Source organism: Anolis sagrei, chromosome X (assembly GCF_037176765.1).
Source record: "Anolis sagrei isolate rAnoSag1 chromosome X, rAnoSag1.mat, whole genome shotgun sequence".
Lineage (NCBI taxonomy): Eukaryota > Metazoa > Chordata > Lepidosauria > Squamata > Dactyloidae > Anolis > Anolis sagrei.
This window is the reverse complement of record NC_090034.1, coordinates 28679801-28696156: the sequence shown is the minus strand read 5'-3', so window position 1 is coordinate 28696156 and position 16356 is coordinate 28679801. Positions and strand designations below refer to the sequence as shown.

Here is a 16356-nt window from a genome sequence, read left to right as displayed (position 1 = left end):
TTTAAAAAGGGTATCGGTTCTTGCTGCCTTTTGTTTTGGAAATACAAAAGGGTTTTATTTTGTTTAAAAAACATAGCGCAAGGTCACATGAACGTGAAATAAATTAAGGGGAAGGTCGGAAACAAGTCGTAGAGCCGTTGGTGCATTAGGTAGAACAGGACCTAAATAAATATCATAAGTTACTTTGAATAAATAGAGGCAATGTATCATAATAATAATAATAATTATATATATATATATATATATATATATATATATATATATACTTGGGAAAATTGGCTTTTTGGACTCCTAGGATTTTATAGAGACAGAAAAAGGAACTTTCCAAAGCTCTAAGAAGGATATTGCATCAACTTCTTGAGACCCAACAACTTCTAGTTTGTATTTGAGAATCCCGATTTTACGACTGGATTATAACAAAATGCAAGATATTTAAATGTTTATAGTCTTCTTTTGAAACATAAAATAAGTCCCTATCTCATTCCACCATTTGGTATTAAAAGGATCCGAATATTTGTGCTCTTTGACTGAGAAAACCTCACTTCAACCTAAGTCCCACAAAGAAGTTGATGCAATGCCCGCTAAGGAATGGAAGCATTTGGTATACATAGCTTGGACACTATATATATATGTACACAGTGCTGTTATAACTGTACACAAAGATTATGATCTTACAGTCCTTGGTGTCTCCTCTGAAAATGTTCGACTTAAAAGAAGCCATGCTCCAAAGCTCAAAATCGCCTAAATATAGGCCTCCCTATGGCTGCTCCAGAAGACTCTGCATATCCTTAATATTTTGTATTGCAAAACATTAGGAGTTTGACTCGGGATGAAGATGCGGTCGAGGCTGCCAAAATGTCCAGACCAGAGACATACTTCCTTATTTATGGCAGAACAACGGAAACCCAGAGTGACTTCTTCCTGACATTGTACTTTATGAGAAAACTATAAAACATGTGAAAATTAAGAGTTTAGCTTGGGATGAAGATGCGGTTGATGTCGGTCCTCCTACTGAACCTCCAGGACCAGAAACAGGTCTCTTTCATGGTGGAATGATGGATGCGCCCTAATGCTGGGCTCATCTATAAGAAAATTCAGCCTGAATCCTTTCTGCCGGGCAGGAAGACACACTCCAAGCCCTCCTGACAGTTAACAATTCAGCCTCTGCTTTGAAACAACCAGAGAAGGATGAAGACTCCACCAGACTCCCACTTTCCACAAGAGTAGGATGGGACACCCAAAGACCATCCAGTCGGACCCTTTTCTGCCACATGGGAAGACACACCCGGCTCTGCTTCAACACTTCTAGAGAAGAAGACTCGACCACCTCCTTGGCCATTCCTTTGTGTTGGCAGACTTTCTTTCAACGGGCAACCGGACGCTCCTGCTTCTCTCCGGCCGTCACACACAGCCACACTCTTTGGCCGAGACCTCATTGACGGTGTGGTACCGGTTGCCAGCATCCAAGAAGGAAACATCATCCTCATAGGCCAGGGGCCGGCAGCAGGGCCGGGCCCGGAGCTTCTCCTTCCGCAGGCGCCGCATGCTGCGCAGGTTCTTCAGGGAGAGGTCATAGTTGCGTAGGGCCGTCTCGCAGGTGCCACTGCAGTAGCGAAAGAGCACGGTCTCATCTGACTGGTAGCCCAAGCCCAGCTCGCTGACAGTTACCTCCAGCTCCTTGAGGGCGCAGGGCTTGTGCCGGGCCTTGGCCCTCTTCATCCTGGGGCCACCGGCCTTGGCGAAGAGGGGCAGCTCATGCCCGCCCGAGTTCATGGACTGGCGGTAGCGCTCAACCAGGGCCCAGACCAGCTGGCGGACCTCTCCCTCCGTGTAGCGCTCAAACAAGCTGCTGTCTGGAGGAGTCCGAAAGGAAGGAGGGAGGGAGGGGACAAAGCAGGTAAACAGCCGTTAGTATCCCTCGCCTTCATGTTTCAGAATCAAGGCAGCCTACCGCCTTTTAAAGACATAACCCAGTCTGAAGACAACTCACACAAGTTTCATAGCCAGAATCACTGGGTTGCTGTGAGTTTTCTGGGCTGTATAGCCATGTTCCAGAACCATTCTCTCCTGACGTTTGGTCTGCATCTGTGACTAATGACATATTCAGAGATCTTTTTCAGAAGTTCTGTTGGAAATGAGGCAAATTGAGTGCATATATATCCCTGTGAAATGATGTCCAGGGTGAGAGAAAGAACCTGTGTCTGTTTGAGGCAAGTTTTGATGTTGCAATGAGCAATTCTGGGCACCACAATTCAAGAGAGATATTGACAAGCTGGAATGTGTCCAGAGGAGGGCGACTAAAATGATCAAGGGTCTGGAGAACAGGCCCTATGAGAAGCGGTTTAAGGAGCTGGGTATGTTTAGCCTGAAGAAGAGAAGGCTGAGGAGATATGATAGCCATGTATAAATATGTGAGAGGAAGCCACAGGGAGGAGGGAGCAAGCTTGTTTTCGGCTTCCCTGGAGACTAGGACGCGGAACAATGGCTTCAAACTACAAGAAAGGAGATTCCATCTGAACATGAGGAAGAACTTCCTGACTGTGAGAGCCGTTCAGCAGTGGAACTCTCTGCCCCGGAGTGTGGTGGAGGCTCCTTCTTTGGAAGCTTTTAAACAGAGGCTGGATGGCCATCTGTCAGGGGTGATTTGAATGCAATATTCCTGCTTCTAGGCAGGGGTTGAACTGGATGGCCCATGAGGTGTCTTCCAATTCTTTGATTCTATGCTTGAATAGCATTGGGTAGTCTAACAGCTGCAAAGTCAATCAGTGAGGATGTCTACATAGAATTCATGCAGCAAGTGGAGTGTATATATCCCTGTGGAATGATGTCCAAGTGGAGAAAGAACCCTTGTCTGTTTAAAGCAAGTGTGAAAGTCGCAATGAGCAAGCTTGAATAGCATTGAGCAGCCATGAAGCTGCAAAGTCAATCAGTGAGGGTCTCTGCATAGAGATAGTGAAGCAAGTGGAGTGTATATATCCCTGTGGAATAATGTCCAGGGTGGAAGAACCTTTATCTGAAGCAAGTGTGAATGTTGCAATTAGCAAGCTTGAATAGCATTGAATACCCTTGTAGCTGCAAAGTCTATCAGTGGGGGTCTCTGCATAGAGGTAGCCTGGTCTCTGTTGCATGGAGGCATCCTTTGTTTGGGAGGTGTTTGGCACTTGATGGTTTGCTGTTTGGAATCCCCCTTTTCCTGGGTGGTGGGATTTATTTATTTATTTATTTACACCAGAATAGAGAACACCACTCAGAAACAGGAGAACTCCAGACAGAAAACAATCAAGTGTCAGCTAACATCTCCCAAACAGAGGGTGCCGCCAAGCAACAAAGGCTAGGCAACCTGTATTCAGAGACCCTCACTGATTGACTTTGCAGCCTCATGGCTACTCAATGCTATTCAAGCTTGCTAATTGCAACATCCACACTTGCTTTACAAATATAAGGGTTCTTTCTCCCACCTTGGACAATATTCCTCAGGGATATATACACTCCAATTGCCTCATTTTCAGCAGACCTCTGAAGAAACCTCTGAGGATGTCATTAGCCACAGATGCAGGTGAAACATCAGGAGAGAATGCTACTGGAATGCTCTCCAGGAGGCATACTTCTCATCCCATTACAAGCCCAAATCCACCCCAATCAACCGCCATTCATATCATCCTGCTCCGTCTATAAACATACCATTAAAGCCAAGCCCCACGGCGGGAAAAACACAACCGAATCTAACCTGCTTCCAAAGAAGCCAAGTGTTTGGTTTCCAATCAAAGGAATCCCAAATCCCTCTGGTCAGATCTGGATTTCATTGCTGGCTGAGGCTGCTGCTGTGGGGATTATCCCTTGGCTAAATAAAGCTGATTGGGTCGGAGTGGTGTATGTGAATGACATCACTGTGTGGGTTGAGTCGTTCGTTTGTTGGTTTAATAAAATATTATCATAAAAAGATCTTATGGACACTCAATCCAGGCCCAATGAGCCTCATAATATTGAACATTGCAAAACATAATTACAGACAATTTGGCCAGCTTGGATCATTTGTAGGATCTCCATTTTAAAGGACTCATTTGTAGGCATAAATCTCCAGCTTAGCTACAATTTGCAAGGCTTCATTGAGTCCTTCCTACAGCTTTGAGCCTGGGAACATATTGGGTTCATTCCCTCCCTTCCTTGTGGTGCCAAGATTCACCCTCCACTCTGCTCTGGACTCATCTTCCAGCTAGAAGCAAGTAAAGTTTTCTTAAGGAAGAGAGAGGGAAGAGTCTCCTCGATGCACCTTGTTATAGCTCTCATTTCGGGATATTAGGCTCAACCCAATAAAACAGACTAGAATAACTTTACTATCATTGTACATTGCACAATAATGAAATTAGATGCCTTCCCCAGCACACATCACAGAACAACACACCCATCTCTCCAAACTCCTACCACCCTCGATACAACATCAACGCGAAGCCATGGAGTCCAACATAGCCACAGCTCTAGGTTAAAAGCTGTCTCTCAGTCTGTTTGTCCTTGCCTTTGTCACCCTGTACCATCTGCCAGTTGGCAATCATTCAAAATGAGAATTGGCCGGGTGAGATGGATCCCCAAGAATGCTCTGACCTTTCTTAAGGCTGCAGGAATTTTAAAGTTCATCCAAAGAGGGGAGAAAGAGGGCAGCCCATGACTCTCTGTGTAGAAGTGTTAACCCTTTGGAGTGCCTCCTATCTGCAATTATATGCAGCTACCAAACCAGGTGCATATGCAGGAGGTTAGGACACGCTCTATAACACAGCGGTAGAAAGTCACCAGCAGTTTCTCATTCAGTTGTTGGTTACTTAGACATCTATCTATCTGTCTATCCATCTATTCATCTACCCATTCATCTACCTACCTACCTACCTACCTATCTATTGACCTTTCTATCTATCTACTAATCTAGCTATTGACTTTTCTATATACTAATCCATCCATCTATCTTTTTGTCTGTCTATCCATCCACCCATCCACTGTACCTACCTACCATTCTATTTATCCATCCATCATTCTATCTACCATTCTATCTATTTATCCATCCATCCATCCATCCAGCTATCCATCCATCCATCCATCCATCCATCCATCCATCCATCCATCTCTACCATTCTATTTACCATTCTATCTGTCTATCCATCCACCCATCCATCATTCTGTCTATCTATCCATCCATCTACCATCCTTATCTATCTCTATTCATCAATTCATCTACCTGTCTGTCTGTCTGTCTGTCTGTCTATCCATCAATCCATCCACCCATCCATCCATTTATCTTTATTCCTGTCTATCTGTCTATCTCTTATGGGTTGGACTGGATGGCCTTTGGAGGTTCCTTAGAAGTCTCAGACAGTCCAATCTCTGCAGGGCCCTCCTCACCAACACTGCCTTATGAACAGGGGCGGCTCAACCCATTACACAAAGTAAGCATTTGCAGTATAGTTGATTTTGCCCAGGGGCGCTCTTGGGGGAAAATAGACCTTGACATATGCAAGTTGTAGTTACTGGGATGTATAGTTCATCTACAATCAAAGAGCATTCTGAACTCCGCCAATGATGGAATTGAACCAAATATGGCACACAGAACTCCCACGACAAACAGAAAATATATATCAGTGATTAGTTGGGGGGCGGGGGCAAAATACTGTTTGCTTACCATTAAAAATTACCTAGGGCTGCCTCTGCTTATGAATGTCGCAGGTCAGATCCTCCTTAACAGAGACACCCAGGAACTTAAAACTGGTGACCTGCTCCACTTGGTCTCCATTTATGACCAAGGTCTGTTCTTCCTATGAACTCCTTGGTCTTATAGATGTTAGGAACCAGATTATTATCCCTGTCCCACGATAGTAATCGCTTCACCTCCTCCTGACAGGTAGGCTCATCCCCTTCAGAAATAAGAAGCCCCACCATGGTTGTGTCGTCTGCAAATTTGGGAATGATATTGCTATGGTGTACAGTATGGGGGGTGCAATCATATGTGTACAAAGTGTAAAGCAGAGGACTCAACACAGTCTTATGGTGTTGCACTGTTGAGAGTGAGAGCTGAAGAGGTATAAATAGTAAATCTGGAGCAAAGCCCAGAACAGATTCACTTTCATCCCACTGACTCTACCTTCCAATCCCACAGATTCAACTTTGGGTTCAGCACCACGGAAAGCAAAACCTGGAATGGAAGAGAATTAAGGCAGCTCTCCAAGGGGCTGCACTCATGCCCTCAGAGTTTGGATGAAAACCTGGAGCGGATCCAGCAAACTTACACTGGGAGATGAGCGAGGCCCGGTGGCCCAGGTCCCTCGGGTGCCGCTTCTGTCCACCAGATGAGGAAGAGGAAGAGCGGACAAAGGAGAAGGCCTTCCCGCGGAAAAGGTCTCTACAAACCAGCATGGAGCTGAGGAGCATTGAGGCGAGGGCCACAAACTTCCATACCTTCATCGTCGACTGGGTCAGAACATGGAAATGCTGCAGGAAAAAACACAAAGAGATTCCCATATCCTCAATGACAGTGGTTTTGTTTGTCCCAGAATGATGCTTCAACTCTGCTAAAAGGAGGCATTCATACTATAGAGTTGAAATCACTGGATCTATCTAAATGCCAATTTGAATTTGTGACAGTAGGTATTGCATTTTTTCATTATTGTATTTGACCATTTAAACCTTTCTACTTGCTGCTGAATATAATAGGTTTAGTCTCTTACGGCATGATGATAGCTTATGCATTTGGGCCTATCACTGTTGTGTTGAAGATGAGAAAAAAAGAGTGACAACATATTTTGTACATTTAAGTCATTATGATAAGCAAAAAAAGAAGATTGTGTGTTTATGTATGTTATATAATATAATATGCCTAATGAAGATGTCATTATTATTATGGTTGTTGTTGTTGTTGGGGTGATAAGGAAATATGATGTAGATATTCAGTTTCATCATATTTATTGATGGCACCATCAATTTTAACATTTACACAAATGACCAGCCACTGCCAGAAGGGACAGAGAGTTCCATTTATGCTGATGATTGTGCCATCACTGCTCAAGCAGGGAGTTTTGAATGATTGAACAGAAGCTCTCAGAAGCTTTAGGTGCTCTTACTGCCTATTACAGGGAAAACCAGCTGATTCTTAATTTATCTAAAACACATACGTGTGCTTTTCACCTTAAGAACAGACAAACATCTCAAGCTCTGAGGATTACCTGGGAAGGAATCCCACTGGAACATTGCAGCACACCAAAATACCTGGGAGTTACTCTGGACCATGCTCTGACTTATAAGAAGCACTGCTTAACTATCAAGCAAAAAGTGGGTGCTAGAAATAATATCATACAAAAGTTGGCTGGCAAAACCTGGAGATCACAACCAGAAACAGTGAAGACATCTACCCTTGCACTTTACTATTCTGCTGCTGAGTACGCATGCTAAATACATCAGCCAGCATGCCAATGCCTTAAATCAAGAAATAGCTTCCTAAGATCTATAGAGACACTAGCAGGAACAGCGCAGCAAGTGAGAGTCCAAAAGTGGCAGGCTAAAACCCAGCACCTCAATCAGTGGCTGATTCCATACGAGAAACCCCCTCCTGGGCACACAGAAGATGGGGCAACTTGAAAGGTGCTGAACAGACTGCGCCCTAGCACCACGAGATGCAGAGCTAACCTTAAGAAATGAGATTGGATTCTGATTCTATTGATGCGACGTGAATGATTTGTTATACTGATGTTTAATTGTTGTTATGCTATTGTTTTTAAATGCTTCAATTGTTTTGTAATGTGTGCATTGAAATTGCTGTTGTTAACCGCTTTGAGTCGCCTAAGGGCTGAGAAAAGCGGTATATAAATGAAGTAAATAAATAAATAAGAAATGGGGCTACAAAGTGGAGTCCATGACATGCGAGTGTGGAGGAGAACAAACCACAGACCACTTACTACAATGCAGTCTGAGCCCTGCCACATGCACAATGGAGGACCTTATAGCAACACCAGAGGCACTCCAAGTGGCCAGCTACTGGTCAAAGGACATTTAGTATGATGCCAAGTTTTTAAATTTTGTTTGTGGTTTTTCTATGCATTATAACTGTATTCTCAATTTGCTTCTGACATGATAAATAAATATCAAGCCTTGGTGTTTGGTTTGGTATTGTGATATAGCCTAAGGGCCAATCAATAAAATATATTATTCTTATTCTTATATAATAATTATTTGAGATTCTTGATCAAGGCCCAAAGAATTTATATCATCACCTAGAACTATGCATTGTGCCAGCTCCATCCATGCTTCCCATTCAACCCATTATGGAAGTCACATAGAGTCTTTTGGATGATTTCCTAAAATGCAAAGAGTGATGTTAATTCTGTAGTCACTCTTTTCTCTGTGAGAGAATTCTGCCTTCCCTTTTCCCAGATGGAAAGGCGGTCCCAGTCAGGATTGGCTTGACTAGCCTTCTCCCTTGACTAGCACATTTCTCCCTTTCACTTTTCATTGGTACCTCTTTGAATTCCGCAGCACTGCAAAATTATAGTTATGAAGTAACAACAAAAATAATTTTATGGTTGGGGGTCACCCCAACATGAGGAACTATATTAAGGGGTCGCTGCATTCGGAAGGTTTGGAAACACTGGTTTAAACCCTTGTGCCGGCTGATACTGCTGACTGAAAGATTGGTGGTTCGAATCTGGGAAGTGGGATGAGCACCCATCTGTTAGCTCTAGCTCCCCATGTGGGGTCATATGAGAAGCCTCCCATAGGATGGTAAAAAAACATCAAACATCAGGGCATCCCCTGGGCAACATCCTTGCAGACGGTCAATTCTCTCACACCAAAATTGACTTGCAGTTTCTCAAGTCACCCCTGATACAAAAAAAAAAAATATATTCAAAGCTCCCTGCTTGAGCAATGATGACATGATAATCAGCATATATTAAATTCTCTGTCTCTTCTGGCAGTGGCTGGTTGTTTGCATAAATGTGAAACATGGATGGAGTAAGCACGCTCCCCTGAGGCAGGTTGCCTGTTTTCGCAGTCTGCTTCTCTGATCCTGGAACTTGACAAAAAAGCTCCTGTTTTGTCGTAGATTTCTTATGAAGCAGGTGAGGTGGTAATCCTTTTTTGATATACTTTTTTTTCAGGAGGAGGCACTGAATGAAGATGAGTGAGGATGAATGCATGAGAGATGAATGCATGAGAGACTTGGTACCAAGTCAATGTATGGTTTGTAAATGCTGAATAAAAGTTACAGGCAAGGTGTTTCAACCCAGATCTGGTACATTTGGAGATTCTTTCAAGCCAAGAGTCTCAGGTTGCAGATTCAGATTCCCCTTTTCTCTGAAGAAGATCAAACTGCTTTTACTGCTACAAAAGGACTAACTGGGATTGCCCATCATAGATTCCTTTTCTCTCCAGAGACATATCTATGAAGCCTCACCAAGGAAATGTGTCTTGTTCCAAGTAGAATCACTTTGGGTAATTGTGTTATTCTGATCATATCTCCAGCAATTTTGTGCAGATGTTGTTATCAGCTGGTTTGGATTCGCTCCCAGAGAACTCCTCAAAAGCAAGGCCGCAGTTAATTTCTTTTCTCATTTCGCTGTTTACGGCTCAATGCCTGTCTTCGTCAACAATAGTTAAAATGGAACCAAATCACTAACACTTTCCTAGCATTTACTTCACTGCCTTTCTGTCTCAATCGGATCTATTCTTAGAGGATGTCTGGAATTAAGAAGAAAAAGGGATGACAAGGGGAAATGTCACGTGATGTGAATGTCCGCATGGTGCAAAGCTTCTTTCCGGAAGTCTTTTCCATAAAATTCGCTGTTTGGATTGGACTGGTTGCCCTCCTTTTAAAATCTGCCATCTTTATATCCTTCAGTCACTAAAAAGACGAAGGAAGGAAGGGAGAAAAGAGGAGAAAAGGATAAATGGGTGGAAGGAAGGAGCGAAAAAAGAAGAGAAAGGAGACAAACTACAAGAATGGAAGAACCGATAAAGGAAAGAGAAGGGATGAAAAAAGAGAAAAGGATGAATGTATGGAAAGGAAGACGCAGAAAGAAGGAGAGAAGAGAGGCAGGAACTCCAAAAATTGAAGGGCGAATTAATAAAGGATAGAGAAGGGAAGAAATAAAAGAGAGAAACAGATGGATGGATGGAAAGAAGAAAGAATGATGACGGTAAGGAAGGTTGGAAGGAAACAGGAAGAAAGTAAAAGATGGATGAGTGAAGGAGATGGAAGGATGGGAGAAGAGAGAAGAAAACCCTACGAATGGAAGGAAGGCCTGAATAAAGAAGAAGGGAAGAGAAGGTAAGAAAAAAAGAGAAAAAGGTGGATGGATAGATGGAATGAATAAAGCAGAAAGAATGAGGGAGGGAAGGAAGGACAGAAGGACCTACAAGAATGGAAGAAAAAATTGAGGAAGGAAAGAAGAAAGGAGGGGAGAATAAGGGAAGAAAAAAGATGGAATAAAAGGAAGGCAGAGGAAGGAAGGAAGGAAGGAAGGAAGGAAGGAAGGAAGGGAGAGAAAAGGAGTAATGGAGGAAAAAAGGAAGAAAAGAAAAAGAGTGGAGGAAAAAGGAAGGAAGGAAGAGAAAAGGAGTGATGGAAGAAAGAGGTATGAAGGAAAGAAGGAAAAGAAAAGGATGATGGAGGAAAAGGGAAGGAAAGAAGGAAAATAAAAGGAATGATGGAGGAAAAGAGAAGGAAGGACAGAAGGAAGGAGAGTGATGGAGGAAAAAGGAAGCGAACAAAGTGATGAGGAAAACGAAAGGAAGGAAAAGAAAATGAGTGGTGGAGGAAAAGGAAGAAAGGGAAAAGGGGTGATTGAAAAAGAAGGAAAAGCAAAGAAGTGATGGAGGAAAGGGAAGGAAGGAAGATGAGGAAGAGGACATGTTGACTAAGCTACACTGAGCGGGTGAAAGGCGGAGTGACTGTTAACAAAGCCAAAAGTGAGAACAAACTGAGCTGGATCTTTGCTTCAAGTTCCCTGGAGAGGCGACAGCAATTTAGGGACAGAGCAGACTGCCAAATATGGATTCATCTCTACTCTCTTTTCTTTTCACAAAGAAGAAGCTGGTTCTTTCTGTGACAAGATTCAGAAGGTGATAACAGCAGCTGCTCGGTTTGGGCAAAGCGGCCCAAGCAAAGGAGGAAAAGCACCCCATCCTTGTCGCTGCAGCCTCTCCGAACTCAGGACGATTTTGCTCACAGTTCTGTTTTTATTTCAATGCATAAAACACGAAGAAGGGCAGAAAGCAGCCAAACGGCAGCCCAAATCTGGCGGCTGGTGGAAGGGAAGGGGAAAGGCCTGTTTTTTCCATTTAAACACCCCTCTTTCCCCCCGAAGAAATGGCACTAAAAAGGCCTCGAGTGTTCCTGCCTGTCGACTAAAGAGACATTGTCAAGATGTTTAGGAAAAGGGCCGGATTAGGAAGCTTAGAGAAAGTTACGAACCAAAAGAGAGAAGGGGGGTTGTTTGAAATATCTCTGATATAAAAACAAAACCAGGCCTTCTCTTTTGGCTCCTAAATGGAAACAGTTGTTCTCTCCTCAAAGACAGAGCGCCTGGAAAGGCTTTGACTAGCCTTTTGGAAGCATGACCCGTTTGGAGATTAATTGGCATTCACACTATTTGGAATAATTACAACCTTTTGTAAAGTATAATCTTCCTGAGAAGACTTAAATAGTGAATTTTCGCCTTAGTGGTATCCACAAGTATCCATGCAAGGCAAATTAGGCTTCTCAGTTGTTAGACTGATATACCAGGTTATCTCTCTGAACTGTTAGGAGCAAAGATATGCCAGTGCACAAATTATAACAGATCTTCAGAGGTGTTATTTCAGTTGCCCAAAAAAATCCATTCTCCCATAAAATATATTGCTTTTAAATCATGCTCTCAAGACACCAAAAATAGGTAGTCTTCATTAAAAGTAACATAGTTGATTTACTTACAAGCTTCATGTATTCAGCATACAGGTACATTTCTTATTGGTTGCGAGTTTAAACAATAAGTTCTCTAAAGCATTTTGTTTCAGTGTCTTCTTTGTTGCATACAGACTAACACGCTCTTCAGTCTAATACATTACTGAACATTGACTCAACACAGACTGACTACACACTGCAGCAAACTGACACTACTGACTTCTGATACTGACAATTGCACTGCTACCAATATGCAGACGATACCCAACTCCTTCTGCATCTGGAGACTGGACCAATATCAATTCCAGACAATTTCACCCTATGTCTGGAAGCTCTGTCAAACTGGCTACGTGCTAGCAGACTGAAGGTGAACCCGGCGAAGACTGAGATTCTCTGGCATGGCTGCACAGCAGGTCTGACTCCTCCATTACCCACCTTCGATGGTGCCGCCCTATCTCCATCGACCACTGTTAAGAGCTTAGGTGTCATCCTGGATTCACAGCTGACAATGGAAGCTCAGGTCGCTGCTGCCAGCAAACAGGCCTTTTTCCATCTACGACAAGTGAGGCAACTGGCACCCTACCTATCTGATGAGGCTCTGGCAACTGTGATCCATGCCACGGTCACGTCTAGGCTGGACTATTGCAATGCCCTGTATGTGGGTCTTCCGATGTCTACGACCCGAAAGCTTGGTATTGTTCAAACCGAGGATGTGGACAAGGTGCTTGGAGGAATGAGAGCTACCACATGCATCCTAGACCCCTGCCCATCCTGGCTTCTAAAGGAGGCCAGAGGGGGATTGGCCGAGTGGGTTAAGGTGGTGGTTAATGCCTCCCTTCGGGAAGGCATATTTCCAGCCAGCTTAAAGCAAGCTGTGATAAAACCGCTGTTGAAGAAACCATCACTGGACCCCACTCAATTGGTTAACTATCGGCCTGTTTCCAATCTCCCCTTTTTGGGCAAAGTCATGGAACGTGTGGTGGCCTCACAACTCCAGGCATTCTTGGTAGACACGGATTATCTGGATCCGGCACAGTCTGGCTTTAGGCCGGGGCATGGTACCGAGACAGCCTTGGTCGCCTTAGTGGATGATCTCCGTCGGGAGCTCGACAGGGGGAGTGTGTCCCTGTTGGTGCTCCTCGACCTCTCAGCGGCCTTCGATACCGTCGACCACGGTATCCTTCTGGGACGCCTCGCGGGAATGGGGCTCGGAGGTACTGCTCTGCAGTGGCTCCGGTCATTCCTCGAGGGCCGGTCTCAGAAGGTGTTACTGGGGGACTCCTGTTCTACCCCACAACCTTTGTTTTGTGGGGTTCCTCAGGGTTCAATACTGTCCCCCATGTTGTTTAACATCTACATGAAGCCGCTGGGCGAGATCATCCGGAGTTTCGGGGTGCGGTGTCATCTGTACGCAGATGACGTCCAACTCTGTCACTCCTTCCCACCTGCTACTAAGGAGGCTGTCGAGGTCCTGAACCGGTGCTTGGCCGCTGTGACGGTCTGGATGGGGGCGAACAAATTGAAATTGAATCCAGACAAGACAGAGGTACTCCTGGTCAGTCGCAGGGCCGAACAGGGTATAGGGTTACAGCCTGTGTTAGACGGGGTCGCACTCCCCCTGAAGACACAGGTTCGCAGTTTGGGTGTGATCCTGGACTCATCGCTGAGCCTGGATCCCCAGGTTTCGGCGGTGACCAGGGGAGCATTCGCACAGTTAAGACTCGTGCGCCAACTGCGACTGTACCTTGGGAAGTCTGACTTGGCCACGGTAGTCCACGCTCTGGTTACATCCTGCCTTGACTACTGCAACGCTCTCTACGTGGGGTTGCCTTTGAAGACGGCCCGGAAGCTCCAACTAGTCCAACGGGCGGCAGCCATGGTATTAACAGGAGCAGGGCGCAGGGAGCATACAACTCCTCTGCTGTACCAGCTCCACTGGCTACCGATTAGCTACCGGGCCCAATTCAAAGTGCTGGCTTTGGCCTTTAAAGCCCTAAACGGTTCTGGCCCTACATATCTATCCGAACGTATCTCGGCCTATCAGCCCACCAGGACCCTAAGATCTTCGGGAGAGGCCCTTCTCTCCATCCCGCCTGCTTCACAGGTGCGGCTCGCGGGAACGAGAGACAGGGCCTTTTCTGTGGTGGCCCCGCGGCTTTGGAATGCCCTCCCTATAGAGATAAGATCAGTCACCTCGTTGATGGCATTTCGGAAAAAACTGAAAACATGGATGTTTGAGCAAGCATTCGGCTAATCCGATGCGATGAAGTTTTTGATCAAGGACTGGCAATCACAGACAACGAAATTGGATTATGATTTTAATTAAGAGATGCATTGGTCTGTATTGGTGGCCCAATACTGAGTATTGTATATGTATGTGTTTTTATATTTTTAATCGGAATTATTGTTGTTTTTAAATGTTGTAAACCGCAATGAGTCGCCGTCTTAGGCTGAGATATTAGCGGTATACAAGTGTACTAAATAAATAAATAAATAAATAAATGCGGCAGCCAGGTTACTCACAAGAACGTCCATGAAATGCCATATAACACCAGTGCTGCAACATTTACATTGGCTTCCAACTGAGTACCGTGGCCTGTATAAGATGCTAGTTCTGACCTTTAAATCTCTTTACGGCCAGGGTCCATCGTACCTTAGGGACCGCCTCTCCTTCTCCCATCATCGGAGGTCGCAACGACCAGCCCAACGTGACTTACTCCATATACCGGGTCCTAGAGAAGTGCACTTGGAAAGGACCAGACGCAGGGCTTTTTCTATTTCTGCCCCTGCCTTGTGGAATTCCTTGCCGCCCTACATGAGAGCCATGCGTGACTTAGGGCCTTTTACTCTCGCACTTAAGACCTGGCTTTTTACTAGAGCATTCGATCTCTGTTGATTTTTAATTTTTGTATGTATGTATTTTATCTTTTGTAATTTAGCTGTAAATCGCCTGGAGCATTCTCGGATGGAGGGCGATTAATAAGTTATTAAATGATGATGATGATGATGATACACTGTACCGACTGACTTCTAAACTGTACTGGGGGGTGGTCATGAGGGGGTGTTAGAGGGGTCGTCAAAGACCATCAGATAACACAGCATTTTCTGTTGATCATAGGGTTCTGTGTGGGAAGTTTGGTCCAATTCTATCATTAGTGGAGTTCAGAGTGCTCTTTGATTGTAGGTGAACTATAAATCCCAACAATTGCAACTCCCAAATGTCAAGGTCTATTTTCCCCAAACTCCACCAGTGTTCACATTTGGACATACTGACCAAATATAATGGGCATTGTCCATTAAACTTGGCATTTGTGCCAAGTTTGGTCCAGATCCATCATTCTTTAAGTCCACAGCACTCTCTGGATGTAGGTGAATTACAACTCCAAAACTCAAGGGCAATGCCCACCAAACCCTTCCAGTATTTTCTGTTGGTCATGGGAATTCTGTGTGCCAAGTTTGGTTCGATTTCATTGTTGGTGGAGTTCAGATTGCTTTTTGATTGTAGGTGAACTATAAATCCCACCAACTACAACTCCCAAATGACAAAATCAATCTCTCCCTCCCAACCCCACGAGTATTCAAATTTGGGCATATCGGGTATTTGTGGCCAAGTTGGTCCAGTCAAAATGCATCCTGCATATCAGATATTTACATTACGATTCACAACAGTAGCAAAATTAGTTATGAAGTAACAACAAAAATAATTTTATGGTTGGGGGTCACCACAACATGAGGAACTGTATTAAGGGGTCACAGCTTTGGAAAGGTTGAGAACCACTGGTAGAGAAGGAAGGGAGTCCTTCAGATAACTCTATAGATCGAGGATTGGCTTTGGCTGATGGTATTTCCATGCCAGGCCTTAACATGTCTTATATTCATCCAGATAAAAAATAAATAAAAAGACAGGCAACTCTTTGTCAAACACCTCCTTTTCATCCCAAGGTGGAGGTAGATATTGTTTGCTTTTCGGAAAGGCGCTGAATCTCATCCAGAGAGAAAGAAAGCCCAGTTGTTTGGAGCAGAAGAGAACCTGCCTCCCCTTCGCCTTAGGATTTGCAGTTCCCGGACCTGGAAAGAACAAGTTTTGATCTGGGGGTTTTTTCTGGACACAAATGGGAACAAACAGGCCTCCAAATGGACTCTACAGGACAATGAATATGTATTCAAAGGCAGACATCAGAAAAGTTGCAAGACCAAGAACAAGCCACGAGAGTCAAGACAAAGATCCACTCAGAGGAAAAGTGTTCTTGCCATACTTCAACCACTGACCGAATAGGGAAGCTGATGAAGAAACGCAACCTACAAACCATCTACAGATCCACCAAGAAAATTAAACAAATGCTATGTTCAGCAAAGGACAAGAGGGATGATCTCAACACTGCGGGAGTCTATTGCAACTGTGGACAAGTCTATATAGGGAACACCAAACACAGCCGCGAATC

At 44.4% G+C, this 16356-nt stretch overlaps 1 protein-coding gene across 1 annotated transcript in view; it reads right to left on the bottom strand.

Annotated features, from left to right (window-relative positions):
* Positions 1–274: 274 nt before the first annotated feature.
* NRTN (neurturin) overlaps positions 275–16356 on the bottom strand; it is a 37213-nt gene continuing 21131 nt past the window's right edge. The window contains exons 2-3 of the mRNA XM_060786184.2: positions 6270–6471; positions 275–1853 (exon numbers count right to left, since the gene is read on the bottom strand). Of these exons, the coding sequence (XP_060642167.2) occupies positions 1402–1853; positions 6270–6444 (627 nt within the window). The 5' untranslated portion in view covers positions 6445–6471 and the 3' untranslated portion in view covers positions 275–1401. The remainder of the gene's footprint in view (positions 1854–6269; positions 6472–16356) is intronic.